This window comes from Gavialis gangeticus, unplaced genomic scaffold, assembly GCF_001723915.1.
Source record: "Gavialis gangeticus isolate Ggan-Ray unplaced genomic scaffold, GavGan_comp1, whole genome shotgun sequence".
NCBI lineage: Eukaryota > Metazoa > Chordata > Crocodylia > Gavialidae > Gavialis > Gavialis gangeticus.
This window is the reverse complement of record NW_017729001.1, coordinates 23,531,801-23,544,411: the sequence shown is the minus strand read 5'-3', so window position 1 is coordinate 23,544,411 and position 12,611 is coordinate 23,531,801. Positions and strand designations below refer to the sequence as shown.

Here is a 12,611-nt window from a genome sequence, read left to right as displayed (position 1 = left end):
CATCCTGTTCCTGTTAGCCCACCCCTGTAACCTATCAAGATCCCTCTGCAATCTCTCACTCCCTGCTAGCGTGCTCACCTCCCCCCAGATTTTGGTGTCATCATCGAATTTAAACAGGTTACTTTCCACCCCATCATCCAGATCGCTGATGAAGAAATTGAACAGCGCAGGCCCCAGGACCGAGCCCTGGGGGACTCCGCTGCCCACCTCCCCCCAGGTCAAATATGACCCATCCACCACCACTCTCTGAGTGCGACCCCTCAGCCAATCTGCAATCCATGTCTTTGGTGCATACGGCCCGGAAGCATCAAACCACCGCTACCCACTGTACAAACAGCTTGGAACTGTTTTATTTTGAGGCCCTTGTTTTATTTTAGTTTAACTGCTCTATCTCCCTATTATTATCTTTTCCTTCTGTCGCATTTCTGCTTCTCCTCAGACGCCCTCTTCCCACACAATTGGTTTTATTTGCTTAAAAAAAAGGGTCTCAGGAGATGATCTTTTACTTTTCATGTATTTAAAAGGGTGGAATTCAGACTGTATGCTACATGGGGTATGGAGCATCTCACTCTCTTCTGCATTTGTACAGCACCTAGCACAATGGGGTCCTGGTCCATGACTGGGACTTCTAGACTTTATTGCAATACGTATCATTGTTATTAACAATAAATAACAACTTCAGCAATGGCTTTAATACGTATAAAGTCCCAAAAGACTTGGGTTAACTGGTGCTACTTCTCGCTCTGTGATATTGAATCCCATCAACAGAAGCACTCCCATTGCAGCCCCCCTAGTATGCACAGAACGGGGTTGCTGATGGGTCCTTTCCCGTAAGGGGCCTGCCTCACTCACTTGCATCCAAGATTCATGGATATTCTGGGACGGCTGCAATCTCTTGTCCCTCTCTGATTTTACCAAAGCTATTGAGGAGGGTCAGGATGAGGTAGAGGCACACCTGGGAAGTCCTTTGCTTATTTTTACAGAGGGTGACTTTGCAGGACCAACACAGAAATAGAAATATTCTTTACATTTTCAAACATGAATACAATAGATCCGTAACAACAGAAGATGCCATTCTTCCCCCATGAATGCCAACAGGAAGCCTCCAAATGGTCTGTGTGGGGCCCAGGACTATACCACATCTCTTGTAAATGGTTCTTATTAGTTTTTATTCACTACACCTACGCTCTTTACTGGGGTAAGGTGAGCTTCTTTATAAGCAAACATGCTGATAACAAGTGTAAAGAGAGCTAACATTTTTTAAACAGTTAAGCTCTCCTGGCATCCGTCCTAAGTGTTATATTTGTCCAAGTTATAATGTGAACTGCCTAAAGAAGGGACCTGCACTTCGTAGACAACAGCAGTAGTGGGGAAAGGATGACATACAAACCTAAGCTAGGAAGGACTTAGAAGAAAAACATTTTGAGAGAGAAATACCAGACAGATGGGTAGATAGATCTTAATGAGCCATATGGCCCTTTTCCAACTCAACGTTTTCTTATGCTGCTTATTTGTATAGAAACGACTGAATCCTGTCCTGAAGGGGCCCACGGAAATTAAGTATCAGGATCCCACTGATCTTTGGATGCAAGCTGATACCTGATGACCCCCCATAAGTGCCTGTAAAAAGCCCGGCCTAGAGTAATAGTTTAGGCTAAATCTAAGCTTCTGTGGGACACAGACGGTAAATGTCCCTTGTGCAGCGCAGAAGAGCAGTCGAGAAGGCAACAGGACTGCCTCCCTTCTTGTAAGTGCCCCATGCAGTCTCTCACTATTATAGTCTGTGCACTCAGAAAAAGCACAGTCTGTTTTCCTGACTTGGCCCTGCAGGAAGAAGGCATGGCGCCCTCTCAGAAGTGGGGCCGTAACTCTGGCACCAGCAGGCTGAAGCATCCTAACGTGGTGTGCAGCCTTCTCGGTTTCCCTGAACTTCTCCTGGGGTAGTGCAATTTCACTGCACCTTCGGTGCCGGTAAGAGACTTCATGTAACAATTCATGAAAGCTGTAAGTAATCATTAGAGGAAATCATTTCATTTCAAACCTGCTTTCTTGCTAAATCCAAGACTGGCTGAAGTTGCTCAAAATGCCGTTTTCTGCTGAGCGGCACTTGTGACAAAATCCTAGTTTTCATTGAAAACTTTTATTAAAAAAACACAAGGGAAAAAATGGGGAAAACATCATTTGCATCAAGATTTTTCATGGGGGAGAATTTTGTTCTGACCGGCCCTTGTCAAAATCTCTGCAAAGGATAACTTTGGCCAACCCCTGTCAAATACAAAGAGAAGATGCTCTGGCAGACTAATTGGACTACGGCAAAAGCCATCTGTGTGTCTTAAATTTCCTCTCAGAGTACCATCACTTCACACCAAAAAAAAAGCCCACAGCATTTATGAATTAAATGCATTTTAAAATACAACATCCTAATATCCTGAAATAGATTACTAGCCGAGAAACAGAACAGCAGTGCTATCTGCTTCTACCAGCTCTGCAAGCCGGTGTCAGTGACAAATGGATGTGAGAATTGCATTACCATGCATGCATACGGTGATGTTACCTGGTCATATTGCAGGGCCTTGTGGGATACACTGGCATATTGAAGGCTCAAGCGATTCTTTTCTTGCACAGCATCCTTCAGTTCATTTTCCTAGAATAAAAGTAAAGGTATCAGAGGTTACTCATCTCCGTCACTGTCCATCCTAATAAACGCTTGTGCCTTAAATAATCAAAGGTTGTGCCCTACTGGATATTATCACACGCTTAAGTGTGCTATCGGGAGCAAGGCACTGAAAAAGTGTCAAGGTGCAGTTTGTGATTACAAAATGATTTTCCTAACAATGTTTTTCAGAGGAAATCTGGATCTGGAAAAGTGGAGGAGTGACTGGAGGGATGCCAGAGAGAGGAGAGGGAAAACAAGATGACCCCATGGAGTGAATGAAGATGGCTTGAATCATGGCTTGAAGATGGTCAAATTCTTGACCTCCCATTCCTTGAAAAACTTTGAAGGGGAAGACAATACAGCAGTAACCTCAAAGATAGAGCTCACAATCTACCAACCATACGCAAGGCAGAAAGTGAAATAATAGCTGCTGCTGGACCGAATATCATCATTTTCCAGAACCTGCGTTGAGTACTTTGAGAACACAGTGACAGGCACTACAGAGATATGGATAGGTAAGGACAATGAAATAATACAACTCCAGGCCTCAAGGCATCACCTACAGCTGTAACTAAATATCACAGTGGGAAGTTTGGCACGAAAGGAAGCACAAAATAGAGAAGAGCTAACAGGAATGCACAGACTTTGGGAGTGAAATTGGCTGTATCGGATGACAAAACTCAGATTTTATATAACTCCCGAATCAGGTAGTGTGTTCTGTCTGTTCTGACACACGCACATGCACGCGCACACACAGCTTGTCTTGCTTTTTGCAGGAGTTCAAGCAGGGTGACTCTATGAAATCAAAGTCTTTCAGAACAACTGCAAGGGAAATGGCTGTTAATAGCATTTGGCCAAGAAATAAAACTGGACTGAAAGGGCTTGGAAAAGGTAGTTACGTTGACCTGCCCATGAAGTTTTCAGCTGGGGGGAGAGGGAAGAAGGAAGAGAGGGAATGCTGATTATTTAATAATAAAATTACATCCAAGTATGCTAGTCGGGACTTTTTGTTCTTTTTTCAAGTCCTGACCTTGTCCCCTTGTAAAAGTGGCAATTGCAGGACTAGCGTTGGAGTTTTGCTGGTCTGGGTAAACTAAAGTTGTCCAATCCATAGTGTTTCATTAGAATATTACCCCTTTTTGTCGTTGTTGTTGTTGCAAAGCCCATTTTACCATATTTTGACCAACTGTGAGATTAGCTCTCAGTTGGTGGTGGGTGCTGGGCCAGTCAAAGGTCAGCTGGCTAACAGGCAATGCAAAGAAAAAACACTTCCGAGTTTCCTTGAGCCTGGATACAACGCCCCCATCCTCCCACGTCCAACACACGCACACTCCCACAGCCCAGTGCTAAATTGGAATGGGGTTGATGTTCACAGTATTTAATACATCTGAAGTCACTGCACATTACAACCCTCATCCTGACATCCTCATATTGGCACGGTATCAGTCTCTGACTTACTTTCAAATTCTCTTCTGACTGTTAATTGTAGAGTGCCGCTGCATGGAGCTAAAAAATAAAAAGGCTGAGGTTGCAGATTATTCAGAGTCTCCTGGCTGCAGATGTATCATCTCGCACATAAGGAGTTCAGTAATTACAATTTCTCAAGTTCTCTTAAATCTGTTGTTCAGGATGCAATTAGAAGTGGTAGTCATGCTCTGTGGGATGCTAGACAGTTCTGTGGGGCAAAACAATTTCCTAGCCCACAGCACATTTTAAAAGTTGTGAACTAAGTCAATAAATATTTTTAGGATATGAGCAAATGGCACAAGAGGAGGACAATCCCTTGGATATGTAGATACATCCTTTGTGTTACCACTTATTAGAAGGTACTTGTTCAGGACTGTGATTTTACACTGTACTTTACAAAAAGAAAAAAAGGATGTCAAACTTGCAAATGACTCCTACACTTCTTATATGGCCTGACCAAAATAATAATCATCTGTGCCGTAGGACCATTAATTATGACATAGAACTACATTAGGGTTGTACCCTAATATTTAAATATTTTTTAATATTTACATTTAAATATATATTTTTAAATCCTTAAAACGTATAACTTGCTTTAAATAGAGGTATGAACCTTCATAACAATGACTGATTGCACTGTAGCATGGCAAGCTCTTTGCAGCAGTAGGGCTGGAGTACTGGTGCGGCTGTGATGGTCCAGGAAACATTAGTGATGAACTATACAACTTCCCTATGAACCTAGCATTGCTCCCTTACAGAAATAGGAAACTGAAGAAAGATATGATGTTAACCTTACTTGTTTTGTGCTACCTATTTTCTTGCACGCATGAAATTACACATTAGGAGCTCACAAGTATTTACTACCATTTCACTATATTACAACATGATAGTGGGCCTACCTATGTGTACAAATGCTTCAGGGTGGGTTTACCCTTGAGTAAGTTACTTTCGAGTAAACCCCTCCTGGGCAGGTGTCTATACACACAGGGATGCAGGAGCAGACACAGGGCCTGGGCTGGGAGATTTTTATTGTGAAGTAGGGTCTAGGAGCTCCCTGCTGCTGGGGCAGGGGGACATTGTTCCCACCTGGGCTCTGGTGGTGGAGCCTGTCCCAGCAGCTGGTAGCTCCTGGGTGCAGGGAGCAACCTCCCATCCCCTGCTGCCTGGCTGACTGGGAGCACATTTGCTCTTGGTTGGCCGTCTACACATGCTGTACTGCACAGTACATAATCAGGAGTAAATATGCTACTTGTATTTACAGGTAGCAAATTTACTCATGGGTAGAGCAAATTACTGGGCAGTATGCAGCTGCACGTGTAGACGGTGACGCTTACTGTACAGTAATTAGCTCTAATCTTGAGTAATGTGTCTCATGCTGTCTCACTGTAACTAATGCTGCAAGCAGGAGGATTTTTCACAGATTTGAGAGCCAAAATGGACTATTATGCTCTACTCTGACCTCCTGCATAACTCAGGTCATACAACCTCACCCAACAACTTTGCCATCAAGCCCATAACACCACTGTGTGCTATAGCACTCCTTTGTAGGAAGGCAGACAGTCTTGATTTAAAAATTTTAAAGTGACAGAGAATCCACCACATCCCGTGGGTAAGCTGACCCAAGGGTTAATTGCCATCACTGTTAAAAAGCTGCATGCTATTTCTTGTCTACTGTCAGCTGCCAGCCCCTAGATCATGTTACATCTTCTCCAGTTAAAGAGGCATCTAGTCAAAGGAAGTGCATCCTGTTGCCTCCCTTCAACCTGAATGCAGGTGTTTGTAAGACATGGTCAAGGCACCTCTTAGCCTTCTCAGGAATAAAAAAAAAGATCCGTTCCCATTTTTGGAGTATAAACCTGCTTGTCATACGTGTTACATAACTATTACGGCACTTAGACAGAACACGAGCAAATTAAAGTAGTGTAACACTGGGTACTGTAAATAGCCTTGCAGCAGCAGCTTAATCTAATCTGTTTGTGATTGGAGGGAACTCAGGCAGAAGCCCCTCTCTACCCCATCCCTCCCCCCCACCAAAAAAAAACATATTCAGCAGCAAAATGTAGGCCACCATGCTTCAGACTGTTTTAAATCTCCAGATAGGAGACTGGTTTATGAGACAGAGGGCAGAGTAACTGGGCCGGTGGTTAATTTGACTTGAAGGAAGATATATTTTGCCATGTCATTTGCAAGGATGAATTCAAGAAAGATGGTAACCCTCTCCGTTTCACTGGTCCTTGGCTGTACGCCTGTTTGTTTTCACGTATGTTTGTTGTAGGCCGTGGCGGTAATTCCTTTCTTTGCATTATAGAATACGGTAATCTCCCGGCGTTTACCAAGATAAACAAGCATCTTTGTTCCCCAGCACAAAGGCATCCTTAGGGACCAAGATGCACCTGTGACAGGGGCAGAATTTTAGCCTGAACAACATGCAGAAAAAGAAACATTCACAACGGTGACAACAAAGCCCTGGCTCTGTCTTTTCCTGCAGTATCTGGCAAGAAGGTATAATTTATCTGAATGCTTTCCAGTGATGCCCCTCATAACAGTACCTACAAGGTATACGCACATAAACAGAAGTGGATTTTCATAATGTTAACCCCTTTTTACCGATGAGGATTAAATGACTTTTTCAAGGTCACATCGGAAATGTTTTGCAAAACCAGGAACGGAACCAATTTTCAGCCAAGGGCTTTAACTACAAGATCACCCTTCCTTTCAGCTGTAGGCTGTAGCCTACAAGAGCTCATGCCTCTGTGAATGAGTTAGTCTATAAGGTGAGTGAGGTAGGTAGCTGTGCTAGTCGGGGTAATTGCACCTTATAGACCATAGTCTCCCTCTGCCTAACTATAGTCCAATAAGATATAAATCTACCCTTGCTTTAATAGCAGAATGAGCCACAAATGTAACCTCAGAATCAGATCTGCACCCATGCTGCAGCTGGGGAGTGGGGGCTGGGAGTAGCAATGGTGGCACAGGTGCAGGTCCCATCGGCCTGGCCCAAGTGTGGGTACGAGGATAGCCTCTTGCTTCTGGAGCCACCCAGTGTACTCTGCACCAGGTTGTTCTGGCCCATGTCTTGTATAAAGCTGTCAGTCCCTGAACTAGATTATTGCTGGGAGGTTCTCACTAAAAATCTTTCATAGCCCAGAGGAGTCCGTGTGCACAAGCTTGTTGGTGCATGAAGCTGCAGAAAAGTTCAAAAAAAGAGTCCTGCTGCAATAAAACAAAGGGCTACGCTGCACGTTCTGTCCGCTCAAAGCCGGATGGGCGCGCAGCTCACGATTTCCCCTATGACAAGCTCACTCTGTAAGGCAGTAATACTACACCAAGGGGCCAAGGCACCCGAGGGGTGCTGCAGGGTGTCATGAGGTGCGAGGAGATCTTTAATTTTTTTTTTAATTTTGGAAAAATGTCTGTGTTCCAGGTCAAATTAGCCAGATCACTTCTGAATCCTTTTGACTGAACAAAACTCAACCGTTCAAACACCGTATGTGGCGCTGCAACCAGCAAGTATCCTCCACCCCAGACTTTTCAGCCTGAGGCTTCAGATACTTGCAAATCCATTGGCAGGCATCCTACGTGCGGGCCCTAGCCCGGAGGATTGGGGTTCAGATGCCCCCGAGTCTCACTTGCCCTCAGCCAACAGCCGCAGGAGCAAGCTATGGAGGAGTCCTCCATTTCCATAGAGTCGGCACATAGCCAAGATCCTCCCACTGGAAGCTGGGCAGTGGGAAGCGAATGATGAGGCTCTTGTAGGGAGTCCTGTTTGCATTTGGACAGGGCTGCACCCTCCACTACGCACTTCCATTTAAATCCAGTTCGGCTCAGGTACCTGACCAGTGCAGCGACTACACTTGATCTTAGCCCGCAAGAGGCCGAGAAACAGTGTGAGATCAGCATGTAAGCACACGTGGAGGTCCAGCCCTGCCTGGCCTCTCTCACCCCCCACTGCCTGGTCCTTCTGCAAGGGGGTACGCACTGTAATAAATAAGGTGGCTTTTGAAATGGGATGCCGCTCAATTCCCAAAAGTTATGGAAGGCGCCTCAAGTCTAAAGAGGCTGAGAACCACTGTTGTAAGATATGTATGTACTGGTTTGGTTTCCCTTTTTTAGCTTTGATTCCCAGTCCTTAACAGGTAGAGCCACCGCCATTTACACGTAAGGAACAGGAATTCACACAGTTCCAAATGTCCTCGTCACACAGAGATGAGCACACATGGTTCTCATACGTTCTGTATTTAGTATCAGATGACACGGTTTACCAAAAAAGAAAGATGAAGAGAGTATAGCTATGATGCCATTCATGGCTGTGTTGATATCACAGAAAGCACCGTAAATCTTGAGCAACTACTATTGTTATCACAAGCTCAAATTTTCCTTTCAGGGCATCCCCAGAATAAAAAAAAACTTCATGAATCTGGGCTCTAGACACATGTTCAAAATATGCATGTTGGGCTTTATTTATTTATTTTTTTATTTTCTATTGCTGTAGTAGTTAGAGGCCTCAACTAAAGTAAGGGATAGGTGTTATGCCTACACTTGGTAAGAGACTGCTCTAGAAAGTTTATAACCTCTAACTATGCAGCTGATCCAATAAAAGAGATCACCATCCCTCCCCAAATATCCTTATGTCTTGCACATAATCTCTAAGACAGATAAAGGTGATAGGGGAAACAGAAGAAGAGAGATGTTAAATGGCTTGTTCAAGGTTACATTCTTTCTCCTCTTTGTTCATAATAAAGTCGCTTAGCAAAACTGAGATCGTATTTGCTGAAGAGGTGCATCCATATTGACTGGATGGACACACTGCCTGGTTACCTTGCTTATAATACACGTGTAGTAGTTTTTTGTTTGTTTTTTTTAAAAAACAATGAACAGAACAAAACTTTCCTCTTCCTCTTTTTTCACTTTTGAACTTTTCCATCCCCGCAGATTCTCCTTTGCCAAATGTCTCCAGATCAGCAGCTCACGCCTCTTAGGCATGGCCAAACGTAGGTCTTCTATTAATTGTACTCCTTACGTTCTTCACCAGTATGGGGATTTTGACTTTTGTGGGTGGAAATACCACCTTGACTTTGCAGCTAACAATATGTACAAGATTACATTCACTACTAGTTGGCGATGTTACATGCCCTGTTCCATTGACTCAAACCGGTTTGGATTTAAGATTTTCAGCCATGGTTATAAAAAAGTAGAAAAAAAATCCATGGCAACAGCTTGTCATCAAAACTCATGGTCAGCTTCCTCAAAATTAAATGTTTTATTAGGCAGATAATGCAACTGAAATCTTTTAAGTTTTGGCCTCATGGAGAAGAGAAAGGCAGGGAAAGACATATTTTTCTTATGTTTTCATGGAGAATGCCTCCCAGCATTGGATCGACTCTTCTGCGGTTTGGTTATTTTGTTTGCATTGTAATCCTAGGTCTGGAACCCAGGGGATTGAGGCACCAGCTCCTACTGAATTTTAACGGGAGACAGCCAGATCACTCTTGTAGACTTTTTAAAAATCCCAGCCATGATGTCCCTCCGGAGAGTTCCCAGAGATAGAAATCAAGCATTCTTTGAAAAAATAAACTGAAAGAATTAAAATAAGTATTTCTTCCATTATTCTCGCCTTCGGTTACAGCCAGTTGTTCTGTGCACTGACGGTAGGGCTATGTTTACAACAAAGGCTTTTTTCTTGCATTCTCTATTGTAGGCAAGTGGTGGGTTGGGGATAGAAAATGCATGAGGCAGGGGGTCACCCACATAAGTGACAGAGAAGCAGGCAACAGGTCAGATAGGTTTTCCTTGCCTGCAGCTATTGGCAGACAGCACTGTGCTCTCTTGCTACAGCCCTCCCCTCCCTTGTGCGGCACGACTGTCAAAAAATTGAGGAAAACCTGCCAAGAGACACTCCTCTCAGCACTGGTGCTTGAAAAAGATACGTGGTCTCGTGCACATCATTGGAGACCTCAGAACCTTGGATTCAGCTTTTTTCTCCACCAGACTGACAGCTACCCCATTGCAATTGAAACGGGAACCTGTTCAAACCATTTAACCGCTTCTTTCCCTCTTCCTTATCTTACGGCTTTTCTTCTCCTTCTCTTTTATACAAATTGGCTTCGGGCTTTGTGGTTTGGTTTGGGGTTTTTTTGTTGTTGTTCCTTTGTTTTTATTTTAAGCATTTATTCACAGCTCACATCAGTTTTGATCATTTGATTGAGCCTAAAATACTGGCATACTACTTTGGAGTCAAATGAGGTCTGCTCTTTAACCTATTCAAATCAATCTGCCCCAGCTGCTGATAAAAAAAAAAAAATAATAAGTAGAGTGACGATTTACAATTTATCAAGCTAGCTACTCCAGGACACAGTACATGAACATAAGACAGGGCAACCATTGATTAAACATAGCCAGACTAATGGGCAAGTAAGTAGCAAGTAGCATTTCATGCTCTCAAAGCAGCTTCTTCTTCTCAGCCTCTGCAGTCTTGACACTGGGTTTCATTTATTAGCTACACAGCCTCTCAGTCCCTACATAATGTCAACTTTACATAAATACACATTTTTTAAAAAAGCCAAGACCATGCAGCAGCTTAGTTAGTAGTCTGCTGAAAGGGAGCATGCACTGAACATTTTTGCGAATGAGGAAATGAACACCGGAAATCAGGGACGACAGAATAAACAATCGAAGCTTAATTTAGAAATATCCCACCCCAAGGTTGAAAACGAAATTATCTGCTGAGACGAAGTAGAGATTAGTAGCAACTAAATAAAGATGAACATTACCAGTATTTTATTTTCTAATAAGTACAGTTACCACTCGCATGAAACTTTGATTTTTGCCAGCTTAAAACAAGAAGTCTTCCCTTGCTCACATTGAGAAGCACAAGCCACCCTCACGTGCAGTACGTGTGCTTGCATGACAAATGCATGCGTACACACATCACTGTCATGTAGGCACCACTTTGGGAAACAAACCTGAAAAACAATGTTTTAAATATAATACGTTGGACACAATTTGTTAAAGCAAAGGTATTTTTACTGGAAGGAAAACAACACTTGTTGTGTTCCTAAACAGGCATTTTATTTAAAAAAACAAACATTTTGTAGGTGATCCTCTATGAGCAGAACCACATAGCTCTGAATTGTAGTAAATCGAGTTGGAAAATCAGATCTCCCACTTCAGCAGTTTCCATTTTTAACAGGAACCCAGGGCACTCCAGGGCTTTAAACGCTCAGATAACACCCTGCACAAAACGTGAGCTCATTAGTTACCGCATATCTAGGCAAAATTAAAAATAAAATAAGTTACCTTATATATTAGTTGCATCTTTTAAGCGCAGAGGTGAAAGCAAAACGCGTGCCTGTGTTTGAAATACAGCAAAACTAGATACTCTCCCAAAGGATACAAGGACTGACTATGAAAATTCACAGGAGGATGACGACTTCGGCAGATTTAATACAATCTGACACAACTGTCTGGGTAACAAGGTTCTACATTGCCTGGAGCAAGGCATCTGTTGCCCTGTATGGTAGTTGTTCATCCATCAATTATTTCTGCTTTAAAAAACCCTATGTTGTACACTATTTTTCATGTATATTATATTCATTTGTATTTTCCTTAAAATAACTTGTTTTTTTACCTCTGTCCTAAGGTGACTTCAGTGCAAAATGAGAATGGATTATAATTTTATGTCATAACCCTACACAATGAAGAACAGCTAGAGGATGCATTAACAGAAGTGCATTGCTCCAAGACAAAAATGAAAGTGTCTAGCTACAGGTGCTTAAAGAAAAGAAAAAAAGAACTTTCTAATCTTTTCTCACATCATCTTGCCCTGCAAGCGACTCAGTAAGGTCAGAGAGAGCACTACCTACTGTTTTTAAAGGCCTGGGTTTGCAAATGCTTACTCATCCTGAATACTCTGTATTGGAACTACTTATCTGAATAGCATGCAACATAGGCAACGATTACCAACCTCGGCCCAGGCACAACAGGGGTTCCAGCATAACTGACATCAAAACCTTTATAAAGTTTTCCTTTGCAGGTCATTGACACTGATGATTACAGGTTGGATTCAGAGATGAACCCAGCACCCTACCGAAAAGGGGAAACTGGTGTTGACTGTTTAAGATGTGCTATTGGCAGAGAGGAATAGCTGTTGCATATACAAAAATAAAACAGAAAAAGGGAGGCTTGGGTAATGCTGTTTATATACAGAGTTTAGAAAAGCAGGCTGAGAAATGAGCAGAAAGAAATGGAGATTGGGGATAGAAAGGTGTATCTATACACGTGAAATGAATGCTCTTGCTGATACGGTACTTCACAATCTATCACATATTTAACAGAATTATATAACTAGGCCACGACAATACATGTGTAATCCAGGAACGTGTGCGAGTCTCCTGAAAGGTGCTAAATGTCCTCAGAGATCTGAGAATACACAGCTTAATCCAGGACTGGATCTCAGGGCTGTGAAGTTGCATTATGAGAAATAAGTTCA

At 42.8% G+C, this 12,611-nt stretch overlaps 1 protein-coding gene across 12 annotated transcripts in view; it reads right to left on the bottom strand.

Annotated features, from left to right (window-relative positions):
- RIMBP2 (RIMS binding protein 2) overlaps positions 1-12,611 on the bottom strand; it is a 268,024-nt gene that overhangs the window by 154,783 nt on the left and 100,630 nt on the right. For 6 of the 12 annotated variants that reach the window (XM_019507079.1, XM_019507081.1, XM_019507082.1 and 3 more), the window contains exons 1-2: positions 11,420-11,523; positions 2,555-2,644 (exon numbers count right to left, since the gene is read on the bottom strand). In XM_019507079.1, coding sequence (XP_019362624.1) covers positions 2,555-2,644; positions 11,420-11,437 — 108 coding nt within the window. In that variant the 5' untranslated portion in view covers positions 11,438-11,523. Of the gene's footprint in view, positions 1-2,554; positions 2,645-11,419; positions 11,524-12,611 lie in introns of those variants that run through there. The other 6 variants (XM_019507086.1, XM_019507091.1, XM_019507092.1 and 3 more) reach the window with 3 other exon arrangements.